The following is a 17026-nucleotide window of genomic DNA, read 5'->3' as shown; positions in this document are numbered from 1 at the left end:
TAAAAGAAAAAGACCACTACTCGTCGCTTTCTGACTCTGACTCGGTAATGTCCTCCTCCGACGTTTGAAGGTAGGCGTCAGCAAGCTGCTCGTCTTCAAAGTCCCAACCCGACGTTTCTTGTAACTTCAGTTTCAATTGAGCTGTCTGCTTCCGCGAACGCTTGTCCTCCCGATAGGCGACCCGCTCCCTTCTCCTCGCGCCCCTCTCCGATCTCAATTGCTTATAGAACTGGCGCTCGTCGACGATGTTCTGCGGGTAGCCTCCTCGCCACAGCATCAAGGCTTCCACGTCCTTCTCTGTGATGGCGAGGCGACGCTGCCGCCTCCGATGGACACGACGATCCTCGTCGGTGAAAAGCCGCGGGAGAGGCGCCAGATCTTGCGCCCGCTGGGTCGACACGTTGGGAAAAATTCATATCCCGACGAGGCCTCAGGAGGCGCCATGCAGCCACGTCGTGCGCGCAGGCCGCCTCCTCTGCGGTGCCGAAGGTGCCGAGGACGAGGCGTTTCTCCCGAAACCAGATCTCGGCGGAGAAGGCGCCGGAGCGGCGCTCGTGGACTCCGCGAAAATCCGAAGCGCGTAGGCGGCGGATCAACATGGTGGCGCAGAGGCGGCGAGAGTGGGCGGCCGACAGAGTGTGGAGGGAGCGCCTTCTTTTATAGCGAGCGCCGGCCGCGGCGCGCGCGCAAACCTTTCCCGCATACTGGAGCGTCAAAATCAGGGCGACGGCACGATGTTAAACGCGCGCAGTCACGAAAATGGGTCGGCCCGTTGGGCGCACTGCCGACCCAAAACTAAAAAAGAGCGGACGGCGAGCGGGCGGCTGACCCAAACGGACAAAATGCGGACAAAAACGCCGTCCGTTTTGATCGGCGGCCCGTTGGAGTTGCTCTCACATCCTTGAAACCTTCCTTCTTCCACGCATTTCAACACCCTCGTACGCTCCCACTTCCCAAATATGCCCGCCAAGCTAGAATCACTAAAGACCGGACAGAGTCTAAGTTCATAAAAAAAGGCAGGAAAAGGAGAAAGAGAGAGATGGCGAGTTCATCGCTTCGGGTGTTCGTTCTACCGAGGAGGGAAGAAGGCATATCAGGCTGAGAGATCAGAGATGCAGCCTCCGGCGAAGGCTGGCCAGCTCACTCGGAGCCTGGTTGTGAACGGCGGCGTGTTCATCTTCATCGCCGCGATTGTCGCCGGCGCTTTCGTCTCCGCCTACTGGATATCTGCCAGCGCCAGAGTAAAGTTTTCTAGCTTCGCACTCTCTCTCTCTCTCTCTCTCTTGTTTGCTGAAATGCTGTGATATAATTACAGATGCATCATGGCTTATCGCAGAATAGTAGTTTGAGTTAATAGTAGTTTGTTGACCCAAACGGACTTCAGAGAGTTGCGACAGTACTTGACACCGGCCGACCGATGCATCAGAAGTTCAGGAACATAGAACAGCACTACCACGGTTGCCGACAAGTCTGCCGGGCAACCGAACCACCAGCCACTGAACATTCGGAAACAATTTCGTTAAGATGGAACTGGATTGCATCATTTGTTACTACTAGATGATGCCCCACATGTTGTTGTGGGAATATTTACAATATTTCAATGAAATTTTGATTATATGAAATATGAATTCTTGAAATAATAGTTTCTGAAAGTATATAAGAATTAAATGTAAATAGCATAATAAAATGGAATTTTAAATGCATGCATGTTGTAGTGAATTTTTAATATGCAAGTTGCATATTGAGGTGGGTCTTTTCTTATGCATGTTGAATGACGAGGTGGCATACTTGCATGTTGAGAGAAATATCTTAGTGGGAGCTAGCTATTTAGATATAGAAGATTAAGTGACCAACATCTTAGTATGAAATTTGTATACAATTTACAGGTTGCTTCGATCATTCCTGCCGGTTGGGGGCCCCTTCCTCCGCAGCAGCCACCTGCTCCGGCGCCGGATGCCGCAGAACCAGCGACGACGGCGTGCCCGGCCTACTTCCGGTGGATCCACGAGACCTGCGGCCATGGCGAGCCACGGGGATCACGCGCGAGACGTTGGAAGGCGCCCGCCGGTACGGCGCCAAGTTCCGGGTGACGGTGCTCGCGGGGCGCCTCTACGTGGCGCGCTACGGCCGGTGCTTCCAGACGCGGGACGTGTTCACGCAATGGGGCATCCTGCAGCTGCTCCGGCGCTACGCTGGCCGCCTCCCCGACCTCGATCTCATGTTCAACTGCCAGGACCTGCCGGTCGTCAACGCCGGCGACCACGCGCCTCCGCCGCTGTTCCGGTACTGCGGCAGCGAGCCCACGCTGGACATCGCCTTCCCTGACTGGTCCTTCTGGGGCTGGTAAAGTACTAGTACTACTCTGCATGGCATCGCACCAATCATGCCGCGTCTATTGAGGAGTGCTAATTGTTGATCGGTTCTGTTTGAACTTATACGAAGGCCGGAGCTGAACATAAAGCCATGGGAAGCGTTGAGAAGGGAGATCAGTGAGGCGAATGCGGCGTTGGACTGGACGCGCAGGACGCCGTACGCGTACTGGAAGGGGAACCCGACGGTGGGCGCGGCGCGCCGGGAGCTCCTCAAGTGCAACGTCTCCCGCGAGCGTGACTGGAACGCCCGGATCTACGCGCAGGCACGCCACAACTATGCCGCACGTAGTTCAGTGTCAGTAATGCATTTTTTTCAGGACTGGAGGACGGAGGTACGAGACGGGTTCAGGGCATCGGACTTGGCCAAGCAGTGCACGCACAGGTAACATTGCTCTCGCCCACGCTCGTGGTCGTGCCACGGGCACATTGGCACGCTGGCTGGCGCCTGACGCTGACATTGTTGGCACCGCTGGTGCAACGACGGGCAGGTACAAGATGTACGTGGAAGGGCGCGGGTGGTCGGTGAGCGAGAAGTACATCCTGGCGTGCGACTCCGTGGCGCTCGTGGTGCGGCCGAGGTTCCACGACTTCTTCTCCAGGGGGCTCGTGCCGCTGCGGCACTACTGGCCCGTGCGCGGCCAGTGCCGGTCCATCAAGTTCGCCGTGGACTGGGGCAACTCGCACCCAGGCAAGGTATACGTACTGCTACCTCATTTCGGCAGCCTCCGTCCAGCCCGTCGCACCGCCGGAGATTCTGAACCACTGCTCCCGTCTCGTCGCTCGTCGGTGCTCGCACTTGCAGGCGCGGGTAATAGGAGGAAATGCGAGCCGGTTCGTGCAGGAGGAGCTGACGATGGATAATGTGTACGACTACATGTTCCACCTTCTGAGCGAGTACGCTAGGCTGCTGCGGTACAAGCCCACGGTGCCGGGCGGGGCCGTGGAGGTCACCGTGCAGTCCATGGCGCGCGGAAGGCGAGGGCTGGAGCGGGAGTTCATGGCGGGCACGGCGGTGAACGTCTCGGGCAGCGCGGAACCGTGCGAGCTGCCGTCGCCGTTCGGGTCCGAGGAGCTGGAGTCGCTGCGGAGGAGGAAAGCCGATGCGGCGAGGCAGGTGGAGACGTGGGAGGAGCGGTGACCGACGACTGACGAACGAAGGAGAGAAGAGTCAAAGGATGGCGTACGTACGTGTTCTGAGTTTCTGACATGCGCATTGGATCGACCATAGTGCAGTTGCAGTGGTAATGGCAGGGAAGCACGATGAGAACGGTAAAAGGGAATTGCAGAGCACGCAGTACGCTAGCGATGTTCCGTGGCGTTAGTGCTGTGCGGCAGGAGTAATGCTAGACTTAGGTAAGATTACGTAAATGTTTACGTAAAAAGAAACGTGGTGAGGCGGGATTGGATGGATAGGGGCAGCAGGGGCCCATCCTGTTAAAATCCCACATCTACCTAACACACTACGAAGACTTAAGAAAGCTTCCTAACTAAAACTCTCTGCCCCCCTGTTTTTAACGGGGTGGGTTCTTACTGCCCTTATTTGTCTATGGTATATTTAGATGTGCTATAGTTATTGCACATCTAAGTGACACAATCAAATATGAAAAGAAAATTTCCACACGAATCTCCGTGTAAGATCAATAACATAGAATTTAGATGTGGAATACTTATGGCACATCTAGATGTGCTTTAGCAAAACTCCATCCAATCCCACCTCACCACGTTCCTTTTTACGTAAAACATTTACGTAACCTTACCTAAGTCTAGCATTACTCGTGCGGCAGTACCAAAGTGCGTCCTGAAAGATACCGTTCGGTTGTTGGTATGCTTCACCGGTCAGTCATGGAAGTGATGGAGCGGTTGATCCATGGTATCCGTACTCGTGACTCAATTTGGATTTCTTTTTTACCTCACTTATACTCTCTCTCTCTGTCCCTAAATAAGTGTCTCAACCTAAATACAACTTTGTATTAAAATTTATATAAAGTTGAGACGTTTATTTTGAGACAGAGGGAGTATTACTTAGCTCTTGATGAATCATCATTCGACCTTTCTACGTCTCATCACCTTCCATAAATTATTCTAGAAAACATAAATTCATTAACTATGATCTCTGCACCAGCTGTAGATATATAATAATAACATTATATACATAGCCAAAAGACTTGGAGAAAAATAATAGAAAAACAACACACATGATGGCGGATTGTGGAACACAATGCATGTCAAAATTGATTATGAATTTCAGTGATTTCAATAAACACAAAAATATTTACCTTTTGATCAAACTATTTTACTTATTTCAGTTGTACAGATGAATCCCAATTTTCAAATATTTTTTTAGAATTTCAAATAAATGTTTATGTGCTTTGGCCGAAATGTAAACCAAAATCATTGAAATTAACTGAAATTTGGTAGGTGCTGAAATATTTCCGAAACTAAAACTTAAAACCATGCTACCTTGTAACCCTATAAGAGTGCTACCAAGAGATCATACACACACAACAATAATTATATGGCGATGAGGTGTAGAGAATGTTAGCCCATCAAAGCGAGGCCTGCAACCTTTATAGAAGCATCCGACCAAGCGCTCACCACACCATCATCACTGAATGCAGTCGAAGGTCCAACATGGTTCAATTTTTTTTAACAAAGTGAATGCAGCCTCAAAACTTAGGATCAAATTCAAACCATTTAAAGTCAGATTTAAATACCTCAACAATTATTTAAATTAAGTGGATATTATTATGGTCTAGAGTTTATCCCTCAACCGTGAAAATGGGTAGTCATAACTATTGAACCTAGATGATGTCTCGCGTGTTGCTGTAGAAACCTTGTAACAAATAGTTGCTAAAACAACTAAATCTGATGGAAAGCAAATATAAGCTTAAAAACAGTAAAACATATGAAACCTCTAAAAAAGAAGGATTTTTTGATTTACGGTTAAAAGAACGTTGTTTCTAACAAAAAGAGAAGGATGAACTACATGGATATGTTGCAAACGCCCAACACAAATAACGTCCATAAAGATACAAAATCTAATGAAAAAAGAAACTTATGACTTTTTTTGCGGAAAAAGTAACTTATGACTAACATGCATGAGTTGATGATGTTGCGCTACATGCATAGAGTAATGCAAAAAATTGCTTATGACTTAAATGCATGGTTTGCTCATGTGGCATGTTTGCATAGTTAGAAAAAATAGATAGAGGGTTGTAGCTATTTAGGAACAGGGGATTGTTTGCCTCTTGGCACCTACATGCATTAGTTATTCACTCGACAAATCAAAACATATGAAAGATTTCAAAATTCATGAAAGGAAAATTTTGACGTATGACCTATGAATTACTATCGAACGCACTTTGAGTTTTAGAACAATATGAGAGATAAGTTACACATATCACCACAATATTTATCTTTATTTTGTTTTTATAAATCTGGCACGTTTCTACTTACTTAACTCTCTCGATGCTTTCAGCCGTTTAATTTCTCCCACATTGAAATCTTTATAGGGTTTCGAAAATCAAAACAAGGCCATACCTCCAGCACATCAAGGAAAAAATGAATCGAGTTATATGTAAACTGATTATATATATATATATATATAAGTGTGAAATAATGCCTTTTTTTCCTTCTAAAAATCAGATCGCGGGTTAGACAGCCCACAAACGTTTCATTAAGCTGAATGGTGTGTACAACGCCGACGATGCGAGTAGGGACATTTGAACTCAAGCGGGTGGGCAGGTATCAACACCTAGTCACCTACTGACCACCGGATTGAGCCACAGTTCACTTACTTTTCTTTTCTATAGGATACAAAAAATAATCATAATTTTCGGGAAGTATTGCAGATTCTTGTGTGATTGCATGGTTTGTATTTACCACTATAATTACTTTCATAATTTTCAAGAGCTGTGTGTGTGTGTGTGTGTGTTTTCATTTTCATCTGCTCGTTGTGGAAAGTCGTTGACGTGTTCAACGTAGCTGCTGCGCTAGCCTGTGGAGACGTCATAAATTGTGGGTCGTTGTCTGCCCCTGTGTGCCGCTGGGAGCGTCATAACTTAACAGAAGAGCTCGTGCCTACCGTCAAAGGAAACAGAGCACCCGCTTACTCTCGCCTGCTCTTCAAGCAGCACTGTCTGAATTCTGAAACACCTTGCTGCAGCATATACACCTGACCCAGTGGAGGTCACCGGCGGTTGGCGAAGAGGCCGGCCGCCATGGCGATGGCGGTGGCACCAGCTGGGGCCGTGGAGGGACAGCGGTCCAGCAAGCTCGTCGCGGCGCTGTCGAGAACGAGCGCGACCTTCCTCTTCTTCTCCGTGGTCGCCGTCGGAGCGGTCGCCGTATCCACTCGCTGGATCACCACCAACACCACCACTGTGAGTTGATACTTGAACCCGTATGATTCTTGGGTAGATTTTCCGTCTCGTGTTGCCATGCTGAAAGACTCTGCATGCGTGATCGGCAGCAGCAGCCCAGCTTCTTGATGCAAACGAATAGAGTTTCCCTTCCCTTCTCAAAGAATCGAGTACTTTGGTTGACTTGAGGGACGCCGCCGACCGTCGTCTACCCCTACCAAGGGCTACGGCGGCGATAGCCGCTCAGGCATGAATGCAACTTTGAGGTCTGGGGTTTTACTCGACGTTGTGAGTGTCGACACGTACGGTGCTTCCGTCCATCGCAGCCCGTTAGCCGCCGGCATGGACCACGGCGTTGAAAGCCGGTAGGTATGCCGTATTAGTTTTTTCCTTTCTCGTGTCCGCTTTGTGCTGTGCCCTTCACGTCACGGTGCGTGCCCATGGACGCACTACGCACTACGCACAGCACCACGCTACGGGCGCAAGCAGCAGCCCCCCTCGGTCAGTGTAACCCGGAGGGTCGGCTGCGAGGTCGGCCTCCTCCCTGCCGCGCCTCCTTTCTTTTTTCGGGAGAAAGAAAAACTGAAAACGAAGGCGCCAAAGGAAAAGCGGTATTTTGACAAGATCGCGAGCGTTCACGCAGAAAGGGTAGAGAAAACGAAGACTCACGGGAGAGTGCACGGGTGGTTGGAGCTTTGGAGGTCGGCCGCAGATGCCTTCTTTAGCGAATGTTTCCATTCGATGCTGGAATAAAGAGGAAGACGACGATTGGTCTCTGACTTGTGAGATTCGGTTTCGTCCAGAAAAAAAAGGGAATGTCCACGGAATTGGCCATGGCTGCCGCCGCCCTCCGCTGGCACTGCCCATGCGGCCATGCCTCTGCCGAGCCTGCCTCCTGTCGCGAGGCCAAGCTCGGCCACTTGCAAAGAAAAGTGGAAACAAGACCACGATCCACGGTCCATGTAGAATAGAAATAGAGTGGAGGTATTGTAGTCTGTTGAGGTGGGGAGGATTTCTTGCTCCCGAGCTCCATAGACGATTTTTAAATAATTCGAAAATATGAATTTTAAGTTTTTTTAAATATACATGTACATAGATCTTCTCCACTTTTTATATAAAAAAAACAGAGTTGATGATGATGATGTGCCTGCCATCCTGCAATACAGGCCGCCCGATTTATATCTGACGGGTAGGAAGGAAACTATGGCAATTTTGTAAAAAGATACCCACACCCCTCTTCACATTTACAAATAAGGCCTTTTCTCGTTCATTATTTTCTCTCACAAGATAAACTACTCATACAAATGCATCTTAATGTTTCATGCAACGAATGGGCATCTTGCTAGTATGTATATTACATTAGTGTAAATAATCAAACATGTTGCTGCACTCTACACAAAAGAAAAACAATGGACTTTTATAGTGAATAGCACATCGGCTGGAAATACAATAGCTTTTTTAGCTCAGACCAAAATATATTTCATTATGAAAAAAAAACCGAAAACGCATGCAGAAAAGAGAATTAAAAAACGTCCTCCCACGGGTTGCGCCCAACATGCGACACATGACAGTGATTGGGTGCAACAAGTGGCGCGCTCTTAGGTCACCCAAAATGCACGTTGGGTTCTCATCGAAATGGTACCCCTTAATTAGTTGCTCCCGTGTTAAGAGGAAAAAAAATCAGTTGCTCCCACAAAAAAACGCTCTTCGTATTATATCATAATATGGCCTCATCCTATACCACGCATATGAACGTATTTTTAAATTCAAAAATAAATAAATAAATGTATTTTTAGGTAGTTATGTATGTTGTTGCTCATCAGAAAAAGAAGTAAGGTTTGACGGTAGTGTTGAAATGTTGGGGCATGTTCCCATTTGTATCCTATTCGCCTTCATGTTTGGTGACGATGACCACAGATTGTTGAAGTTTTCAAGCTGCTTCATTTCGTGATAATGTTTTCTATTTTCATGCAACCAAGAAAGTAGCAGCCTCCCTAAAAAAAGTTGTCGCTAAGAACCATCCAATCGTGCAAGTATGAAATGATGGCAAACTCCTGATTGATTAGATATTAACGCCTAATTAGAAATAATTATTTCTCATTTTCAAAGTCATTTTCTATTTATTTTTCCCCGCATAAAAAGCCATTTTCATTTTATTTCAAAATATCGAAAAGGGTAGAGTACACTGGAAGCAGGGCTTCCAACCTACTTCCTCCGTCCGGTGGAAATGTATATTTGGCTTTAAAATTTGTTCAAAAAAAATATAAATCTATCTTCCTAATGCACATTAAAGTAAAAAAATGCTTTACTCTCCTCATACGATAATCAAGACCAATAACATTCTACACATGATCTTTTTAATATTTACATGCACTTAAGTCATTGGACGTAGGATAATTAAAGAGAAGAGAGATGATGGCTTTGCAACTTTCCAATGTCTTTTTTACTTCATTTCATAATTTATCCTAAAATTTCTATATGTACATTTTTCACCGGACGGAGGGAGTTTTTTTTTTTTTTTTAGAAAAACCAAGAAGCCTCGTCAGTCGTTGCAATGAACGTCTCGTTCGTTTTTGCAGTTGCAGGCAAGCTTCCCCACCACCGCGGCCATTCCCGCCGCCGCCGCCGCCGTTCTCCACCCCAAAACACAGCACCCCAACCCATCACCGCAGTCGCCCTCCAGACAACCGCGACCACCACCCGCCGCCTACTCCATCTCTTGCCCCGTCCCTTCCCTCCGTTTCAACATCTCCCACGCCGCCAAAGCGAGCAAATCTTCCCAAACCCTGGCCCTCGCGCTCTCCTCCCCGTCCTCCTGCCGCTCCTCTCCCGACCCCCCACCGGCCACCGCAACCGCCGCCGGCTCATCCTCCAACTCCTCGTGCCCGCCCTACTTCCGCTTCATCCACGAGGACCTCCGCCCATGGCGCGCGGCGGGGGGCGTCACCCGCGCCATGCTCGCGCGCGCCCGCGCCACCGCCAGCTTCCGCCTCGTCGTCCTGGGCGGCCGGGCCTTCGTGCAGCGGTTCCGCCCGGCGTTTCAGACGCGCGACCTCTTCACCATCTGGGGGATTCTCCAGCTGCTCCGTCGCTACCCCGGCCGCGTCCCCGACCTCGACCTCATGTTCGACTGCGTCGACTGGCCCGTCGTCCGCACGCACCTCTACCGCGGTGAGCACGCCCCCTTCATGCCGCCGCTCTTCCGGTACTGCGGGGATGACAGGACGCTCGACATCGTCTTCCCAGATTGGTCATTCTGGGGCTGGTAATTATGCTTGCTCGCCTTCTTCATTCTCACTTTATAACTGTCTAGAATACTCCTTCGGTTCATGCCTAAATTTGGCATGCTTCATCACTGATAATTGAGAAGATAACATGTAAATTGTCTGTCTATCTATGTGATTATAACTGATTACATTTTGTCTGAAATTTTTCAATAAAGATAGTAATGAACAACTGAGTATCAGAACTTTGATGACAGTGAAGTTGTTTACTGATGTGTTTGCCTATGACCTTTTGATTCACGAGTGGTAATTTTGGAAATGCATTATTACTGCTGTGATAAGCATTATTCACTCATTTATCCACGCGCTGGTAAACTACTGTTAGCAAACACTTTCGAGTATTGCTAATAGTTCAAATGTCTTCCAAAACTTAAAAGTCGGGCCCTGCATACTCAGTTGTGCACATAAACTCTCACTATAATACCTCTTCATGGATGCCAGGCCGGAGATCAACATAAAACCATGGGATGCCCTGCATAAAGATTTGAAGGATGGTAATAGTAAGGTAAGATGGTTCAGTAGAGAACCTTATGCTTACTGGAAAGGGAATGCAGCAGTTGCGACATCACGGCAGGAATTGGTTAAGTGTAATGTCTCCAGCACGCAAGACTGGAATGCAAGGATTTACACTCAGGTAACTCACATGTTAATGGTGTCACTCATGTAGTTATCGAACCTTGAAGAAAGTACATCAGCTCCTTTCCCCCCTTTTCACGTGGACCTACATAGTTTAATTTGGCATACTTAAAACACATGGTTTAACTTGGCATATTCAAAACAATCAAACTCTGCTTGTTGTTTTTCTTTTTTGGAAAAGAAAAAGTTTATTTATCTCATTGTCAGTGCATCGATAGGATGCACACAGCCATGCGGATGCTGACTTGTGCAAATATCTTTGCTTTTGGTGGTGAATGTAAACATCACTTATGGTTTCACTTTGTTGTTTGGGTTGTAGGACTGGTTCAAAGAGAGCAAGGAAGGGTATAAGACCTCGGATTTGGGCAGTCAGTGCACTCACAGGTTTACTTTGTGTTCGTGTTAGTTGTCCGATGATAAAAAACAAGGATTTACAGGTTATTTTGTGTGTGGCTAAATTCCTAACACTGTGAACATTCAACAGGTACAAGATCTATATAGAAGGATCAGCATGGTCTATCAGTCAGAAATATATTCTAGCATGTGATTCCATGACATTGTTGGTCACACCAAAATACTATGATTTCTTTTCAAGGTCTCTTATGCCGCTTCAGCATTATTGGCCAGTTCGGGATAACAATAAATGCGCCTCAATACAATATGCTGTTAACTGGGGCAACTCTCACAAGCAATTGGTACTTTCCATCTATCAGAATTCAAATATGCATGTGATTACGTTTTTCAGTGCTAAACATTATTGATGCAAATGATCATCATGGATTTATTTCTTACCTTCTGTTAAAAGTAAATAGCATCAAGATTAGGTGTGATATAAACTGTGAACCATAACCAAAACATGAAATGAAAGAAAGCATTGATGTGTTGATGTTTGAGCACCTCAGTTAAGCCCTGGTAACTTGAAATTTTCATCCAAACTTCTGTTGTGTTCTTCAATTTAATTTGACCAAGCTGAATACGTGTTTGGTGTTTAAGGATACATTTAGAGTTTGCCGTATAGTATTTGAATTCCTTAAGAGCTGACTGTTATTGAACCTGCATATTGAGAATTTTAACCATGTTGTTTATTAGTCTATTACATTCTTCTTGACAAATCTGCTCCATAGGCACAGCGCATAGGAAAGGAAGCAAGCAATTTCGTTGAACAAGAGGTTAATATGGACCATGTGTATGATTACATGCTTCACCTGTTAAGGGAATATGCCAAGCTTCTAAGTTTCAAGCCAACTAAGCCACCTGAAGCTGTTGAGGTCTGCCCTGACTCTTTGGTCTGCCAAGCTGAAGGCACTGAGAGGAAGTTTCTTATGGAATCCATGGTGAAGTCTGCCCATGATTCAGGTCCATGTGATCTTCCCCCACCTTTCAGCCGCCGGGAGCTCACAATGCTAAAACGGAGGAAAGAAAATTCGATCAGGCAGGTTGAAATGTGGGAGCAGAGAGCTTCGACAACTAGATGACATACTTTGGGAACTGGGTTTGCTAACGTGGCGCCGGCCAAAACAAGTACTCTGCTATTGAGGGCGCACAAAGATGAGGCTGAGGAAGCACGGTGCGCTCGCTCGGGCGCTGCTCCACGCGTCTTTCGGCGCCCGGCATTAGAATTTAGAAGTTCGGCCTTCCTTTCAGACTTCGGTCTTCAAGTTCAAGGTTGGAGATAGCTTCACACGTACATTTTAAAATACGATATGAGTTGCTGATATTTTTCATGAAAGGTCCAATTTGCGGTTATTAAATTGTGTTGTGCTGAATTTATGTTTAAGCTGTTGCAGAAATGTCGGTCTCCTGTTGTGCAGTTTTTTTTTACACTGCCAGTACAGCAGAAGGTAAACTTTTTCGCTGACTTATTATGAAACCATCACGTGTCCAGAAGTTAAAATATAACAAAATGATTTAACTGGATAACACTGCATGCACTTTTTTTAACTGGACTAGGTGAATGCCCGTGCGTTGCACGGGGCACAAATATTCTAGTTGCTCATTACTACTCATGTCAGAACATACATCTTTAAGTTCTAATGCACTTCAAGATTACATTTTCAACCTTTCTAGCGCCAAATCAGTTTTCTTCTTATTATTGTTCTTCCTCCCAGCGTCTCTGCCTAGAGATTCATGCTCGCCACCTCCATCGATACGGCTTGTTCTTTGAGTCACAAATATCATCATCAAAATAAATCAAAAGGCCCATTATACCCAACATGTAAGGAAAATGGATATTTGGGTTTGTCTAAATATCACATATATATTACGGAGAAGTTCATCAGCTAAGCATCTGTGATTACATGTCTATCTAGTTCCTGTAGAGAGAAGGAATTGTGTTGCTGGCTTGCCGCTTTGTGTAGCTTGCAAATGATTCAAGGAAAATTGGAGAGGATCAGATTGGGAGAAGGAACCGTGTTTCTGGCTTGCCGCTGCTAGCTGCGTCCGCTTGCGCTCCATGGAACTGGAATGTCAAGCCGAATTGTGGCATGACTATATGCCCCCGACCCCCACCCCTTCCCCAACATTTACCTTGTTTGAGCTGCTCCACCACCTCCATAGCATGCATGTAACCAGCACCCTTTGATCTTCCGGCAGGTCTGGTACTGTTTGTACTACTTCTTTAGCATCCATGTGGATGTAGTCCTAGATCTAGACTTCTTCATAGTTTCTTGACTTCCTTGCATCTTATGAACGGGGGCTGTCCTTATCTAATCTTTTGCAGCACACACACATCGTGTCACAATATACCTGTACGCTTCAGGGAGAGTCTCAAAGGAAAACAATTATGGGTTAGCCTCCATAAGAATTGCTGCACTTTTTTTTTTACATGGTATCTCCCAATTTCTTTTCTCAGCGATGCCTGTTACCGAGTTATCACTTGTTGCAGGGGATAGTGACATGGGTAGATGATCTGCAAAGGGCGAGATTGCTCGGAAATTCACATAGCATCAGCAGCACGTACTCCCAAGTGAAAATAAGCTGGAGGTTCATCAGGTAGAGGTTGATGCAGCTGATGTCGTCACCATCGACGCCGTACCATAGTACCTTCTTGCCGTATCGTGAGTTGCCACACCCTACCTCAACGACCTATAGGCTGCAGCACAACAAGAAACATATATGTTCAGAAATCAGGAGTCCATCACGAGATTGACCTCAAGAATGGGGGAAGAGGCAGGGGAGCATGAACTGGGACAGAGAGGGAGAAGAATGGGGCGTGGCCGGCTGCCACATCGACTCCATGTCCTAGTGACGATACGAGCCCGGCGGTGGGAGCCTAGGGAAGACATGAACTCTCGCCCACCCTCTCCTCGACGCTGCAAAATAGCTCCGGGCGGCATCGGTGAATCCTTGGGTGTCGCGCAACATTGACGGAGAGCGCGCGTCCTCCTGTTGTTCGCCAGATCGGGGAGCTTGTGGCGGCGGCCAGATCACAGGTGGGATAAGGCAGGGAAATCAATTGGCGTCGGTTTTGTAGTAGTGGTTTCCATGGAAAATTGGGATAAGGGAGGGAAATCAATTGGCGTCGGTTCTTTAGGAGTGGTTTCCATGAAAAACCAACGTGGGGAGCACGTGAAGAAAAATCAATAGCTCGGGTGTGGGAGGGCTTGACGAAACTAACGACGTAAGAGGGGAGAGGGAACCTTACGATTATTTTAGGTAGTAAAGAAGAGATAGAGATAGAGGTAACTGTAGATTTTTTCCACGCACTCGAATCTCCGCCCAGGCAGAGCTGTTTCGGATACTATTTCTACTCCGATTCCAGGTCGTACCGTATCCAGACAGATTTCAGTGTCGACGCAGACGGTCTATTTAGTCGCAGCAAGCTCGAGTATTCGTGGCGCCGGTGGAGGTAGTTCACACATGATGGCTAGGAGCGGGAGGGATCGATTTCTGCGCCGCCGCCGCAGCTGCCAGCCGCAGGCGGTCCACGGTGATGACCGGATCAGCGCCCTATCCGACGACCTCCTCCTCGACATCCTGGGCCGCCTCGACACCCGCACGGTTCTCGCCACCGGGATGCTCTCCAAGCGCTGGGCCGGCCTCCCCCGCGAGCACCCCGTCCTCGACTTCCGCGTCGGGGACATACTCCCGCCGCGCTACCACCGATGGCTCCTCCTCCATCGGGACCCCGAGGTCACCGGTTTCCACCACAAATCCGGCGCGGCAAAGGTGGAGAAGGCCATGCGCCACATCAGGAGGTACGAGCGCCGCGCCATGCGCGCCTTGGCCAGCTCCGCCGAGCGCCTCTCGGACGCGGCGGCCGGCCGGAGGGTCAGCAGGCTGACGCTCGAGTTCTTCTCGACCCACAACACCGGCTGCATCAACCGGCTCATCTCCACGGCCATCGATGCTTGGGAGGTCCGCGACGTCGTGGCCGTCGCCAAGCCGGTCTACTCGCAACGCCGGAAGTTCCACGCCTTCCCCAGCCAGGGCATCTGCGGGCACCCTCACGCGTCACGCCTGCGAAGCCTCAAGCTTGCTGGCTGCGCGCTCCCGCCGCTCCGCGGGCACGGCGCGCTCACCGTGCTCGTCCTGCAGGACACGCCCATGTCGGCGTACGAGGGCGTCTTCACCTCGTGCCCGCAGCTGCAGGTGCTCCACCTCATCTCCTGCTACACCGCTGACATACGAGGGCAGATCACCGTGGACGCCCCCGGGTCGGACCTGAGGGAGCTCGTCGTCGACCGCTGCGTCGGGTTCATAGGGATATGCCTGCGGGCTCTTCCCAGGCTCGAGCGCCTGGCCTCCCTGGGCACGAGAGTGAGCTTCGAGGCCGCCTCGTGCCCCTGCCTCAGGCAATGCAACCTCGCCCTGTGCAGGGGCGTCACGGAGGCAACGGCTCGCCGCTACTTTGTGCCACGCACGAAGCTGGAGCTTGCCTCGTTTGTGGGGTGCATCCCGGACGTAACGGGCATGATCGTTCGGTTCACTGGACCTGACAGATGGATCGTGCCGTCCGTTTCCTCGCCGGCGCTGTCCCTGCTACCTAACCTCCGGCGGCTGCTGGTCGCCGACGTGCCTCGGTGCTGGGACGTCTCGTGGCCGCGCCTCCTCCTTGAGACGGCGCCTTCCCTCGAGACCCTCCATGTCCACGTTGCCCCGCCGCCTTGCAAAGAGGAAGAGGAGCCCAGCGGCAATGAGATATCGTGGCGGCCCGCCATGCGTGGGCACCGGCACCTCAAGGAGTTTGTGATGACTGGTTTTGAAGGGACGGAGAGGCAGGTTTACCTCGTCAGGTTTGTCATGGGAGTGTGCAGCACGGCGTTGCGCCATGTCGCCATGCTCAAGAAGGGGCTTGTTCGGGACAAGGGCCACTGGGACTGGGAGATGGCGACGCAGCAGCAGCACTCACAGTCACAGTGGACCGACGAGGAGAAGGACAAGACGCTTAAACAGATCATGAATGGGGTTCCTTCTTACTCAACCGCTTCTCCGGTTATAGTTTTTGGATGATTTGTTGTAAAAAATTTCATCCATAACGTGAAAGTGTGCATTTGTCCAGTTAATTTGTAGGCCTCCGGTTTTTTTTTTGGTCGATGTGATTTATAAGGTGCTGTTGTACTCAAATTCTAATGTGCTTGGAGGGTGGAAGACACCGTCGAGCTTGCGAAATGAAAAACTAGCGGTACCGGCTTCTATCGAGTAGGTGGATGCCGTTGGATGTTTATGAGATTCAGACAGCTCTGTACTGTAGTCAATGTAGATTCTACGCTCCATTATGTATCGGTACACCTTAGAGCATCTCCAGCCGCGCCTCAGAAAGGCCTCCTCAGGCTTTTTTCGCGCTGACGCCGAAAAAACGGTCCAGTCACGTCCTAAGAGCCCGATTTTCATCGGCCTGAGCCGAAATCAGTGCCGGCGGATCCAATCCGAACCCGGCGCGCTGGGGGCGCCGGACGAATTGTTTTTGACGCGAAAGAGCCGTGGGTCCTCCTTGCCAGCGACTCGTCTCTCTTCTAGCCGCTTCGTCGTCCTCATCGCTTCGTTTCCCGCGGCGAATCAATGCCAAAGTTGCCGCGCGCTGCCGCGCCAGTCAGCCTACTTCATTGATGCCTCACGGACGGCACAGTGAAGACCGGACGACGCGCGTCTCTCGCCCGCCACGCGTGCACACGGCGACCACACGTACGCGATGCGCCCCCATTTATATAAGCCGACCCCAGCGCACATGGCCAGCTGGCTAGGGCGGCCGGGTCACTTGTAGGTCCCCGTGAAGTTGCGGATGAAGGCTTCCTCGAAGTCCACCCACTTGTTGATGCTGCCCATCGGCAGGCTGTTAAACCACGTGCGGGCCGACCCTTGGAGCATGAGCGGTGCGTAGCGCACGGCGAGACGACGATTGGCACCGGTGATGCCGATGTCTGTGGTGTAGTTG

General features: G+C 49.2%; 3 protein-coding genes across 5 annotated transcripts; all 3 read left to right on the top strand.

Moving 5' to 3' along the window:
• The first annotated feature begins 328 nt into the window (after nucleotides 1-328).
• Nucleotides 329-6296, top strand: LOC125539033 (uncharacterized). Its single transcript, XM_087541889.1, has 6 exons — nucleotides 329-489; nucleotides 1111-1241; nucleotides 1887-2343; nucleotides 2443-2754; nucleotides 2861-3065; nucleotides 3175-6296. Exons 1-6 carry the CDS (start codon nucleotides 329-331, stop codon nucleotides 3508-3510), a joined length of 1602 nt encoding a protein of 533 aa, XP_087398015.1. The 3' UTR covers nucleotides 3511-6296.
• A 155-nt stretch (nucleotides 6297-6451) lies between these two features.
• Nucleotides 6452-12419, top strand: LOC125539031 (uncharacterized). Of its 3 annotated transcripts, none has more exons than XM_048702392.2 (6): nucleotides 6452-6754; nucleotides 9313-9998; nucleotides 10459-10651; nucleotides 10973-11037; nucleotides 11249-11348; nucleotides 11778-12419. In XM_048702392.2, exons 1-6 carry the CDS (start codon nucleotides 6593-6595, stop codon nucleotides 12126-12128), a joined length of 1557 nt encoding a protein of 518 aa, XP_048558349.2. In that variant the 5' UTR covers nucleotides 6452-6592; the 3' UTR covers nucleotides 12129-12419. The 3 variants fall into 3 exon arrangements, with proteins under 3 accessions (XP_048558349.2, XP_087400618.1, XP_048558348.2); XM_087544492.1 differs by having other exon boundaries at nucleotides 11138-11348; nucleotides 11784-12419; XM_048702391.2 differs by having other exon boundaries at nucleotides 11138-11348.
• Nucleotides 12420-14489: 2070 nt separating this feature from the next.
• Nucleotides 14490-16353, top strand: LOC125539032 (F-box/FBD/LRR-repeat protein At5g56420). Its single transcript, XM_048702394.2, has one exon. It carries the CDS (start codon nucleotides 14512-14514, stop codon nucleotides 16102-16104), a length of 1593 nt encoding a protein of 530 aa, XP_048558351.2. The 5' UTR covers nucleotides 14490-14511; the 3' UTR covers nucleotides 16105-16353.
• Nucleotides 16354-17026: the final 673 nt, after the last annotated feature.

Source organism: Triticum urartu, chromosome 2A (assembly GCF_056163025.1).
Source record: "Triticum urartu cultivar PI428250 chromosome 2A, HENAU_Tu73, whole genome shotgun sequence".
Lineage (NCBI taxonomy): Eukaryota > Viridiplantae > Streptophyta > Magnoliopsida > Poales > Poaceae > Triticum > Triticum urartu.
The sequence above is the reverse complement of the archived record's forward strand: the minus strand, read 5'-3'. Positions and strand labels throughout refer to the sequence as shown.

What these genes read in the sequence shown, in the direction of transcription:
- LOC125539033 (XM_087541889.1), top strand. Translation starts at nt 329, where the DNA reads ATGGACACGACGATCCTCGTCGGTGAAAAGCCGCGGGAGAGGCGCCAG. An exon ending in GACTGGTCCTTCTGGGGCTG is followed by an intron (nt 2,344 to 2,442) that starts GTAAAGTACTAG and finishes ACTTATACGAAG; the next exon opens with GCCGGAGCTGAACATAAAGC. An exon ending in GCCAAGCAGTGCACGCACAG is followed by an intron (nt 2,755 to 2,860) that starts GTAACATTGCTC and finishes AACGACGGGCAG; the next exon opens with GTACAAGATGTACGTGGAAG.
- LOC125539032 (XM_048702394.2), top strand. Translation starts at nt 14,512, where the DNA reads ATGATGGCTAGGAGCGGGAGGGATCGATTTCTGCGCCGCCGCCGCAGC.
- LOC125539031 (XM_048702391.2), top strand. Translation starts at nt 6,593, where the DNA reads ATGGCGATGGCGGTGGCACCAGCTGGGGCCGTGGAGGGACAGCGGTCC. An exon ending in ATGCAAGGATTTACACTCAG is followed by an intron (nt 10,652 to 10,972) that starts GTAACTCACATG and finishes TTTGGGTTGTAG; the next exon opens with GACTGGTTCAAAGAGAGCAA. An exon ending in GCAACTCTCACAAGCAATTG is followed by an intron (nt 11,349 to 11,777) that starts GTACTTTCCATC and finishes TCTGCTCCATAG; the next exon opens with GCACAGCGCATAGGAAAGGA.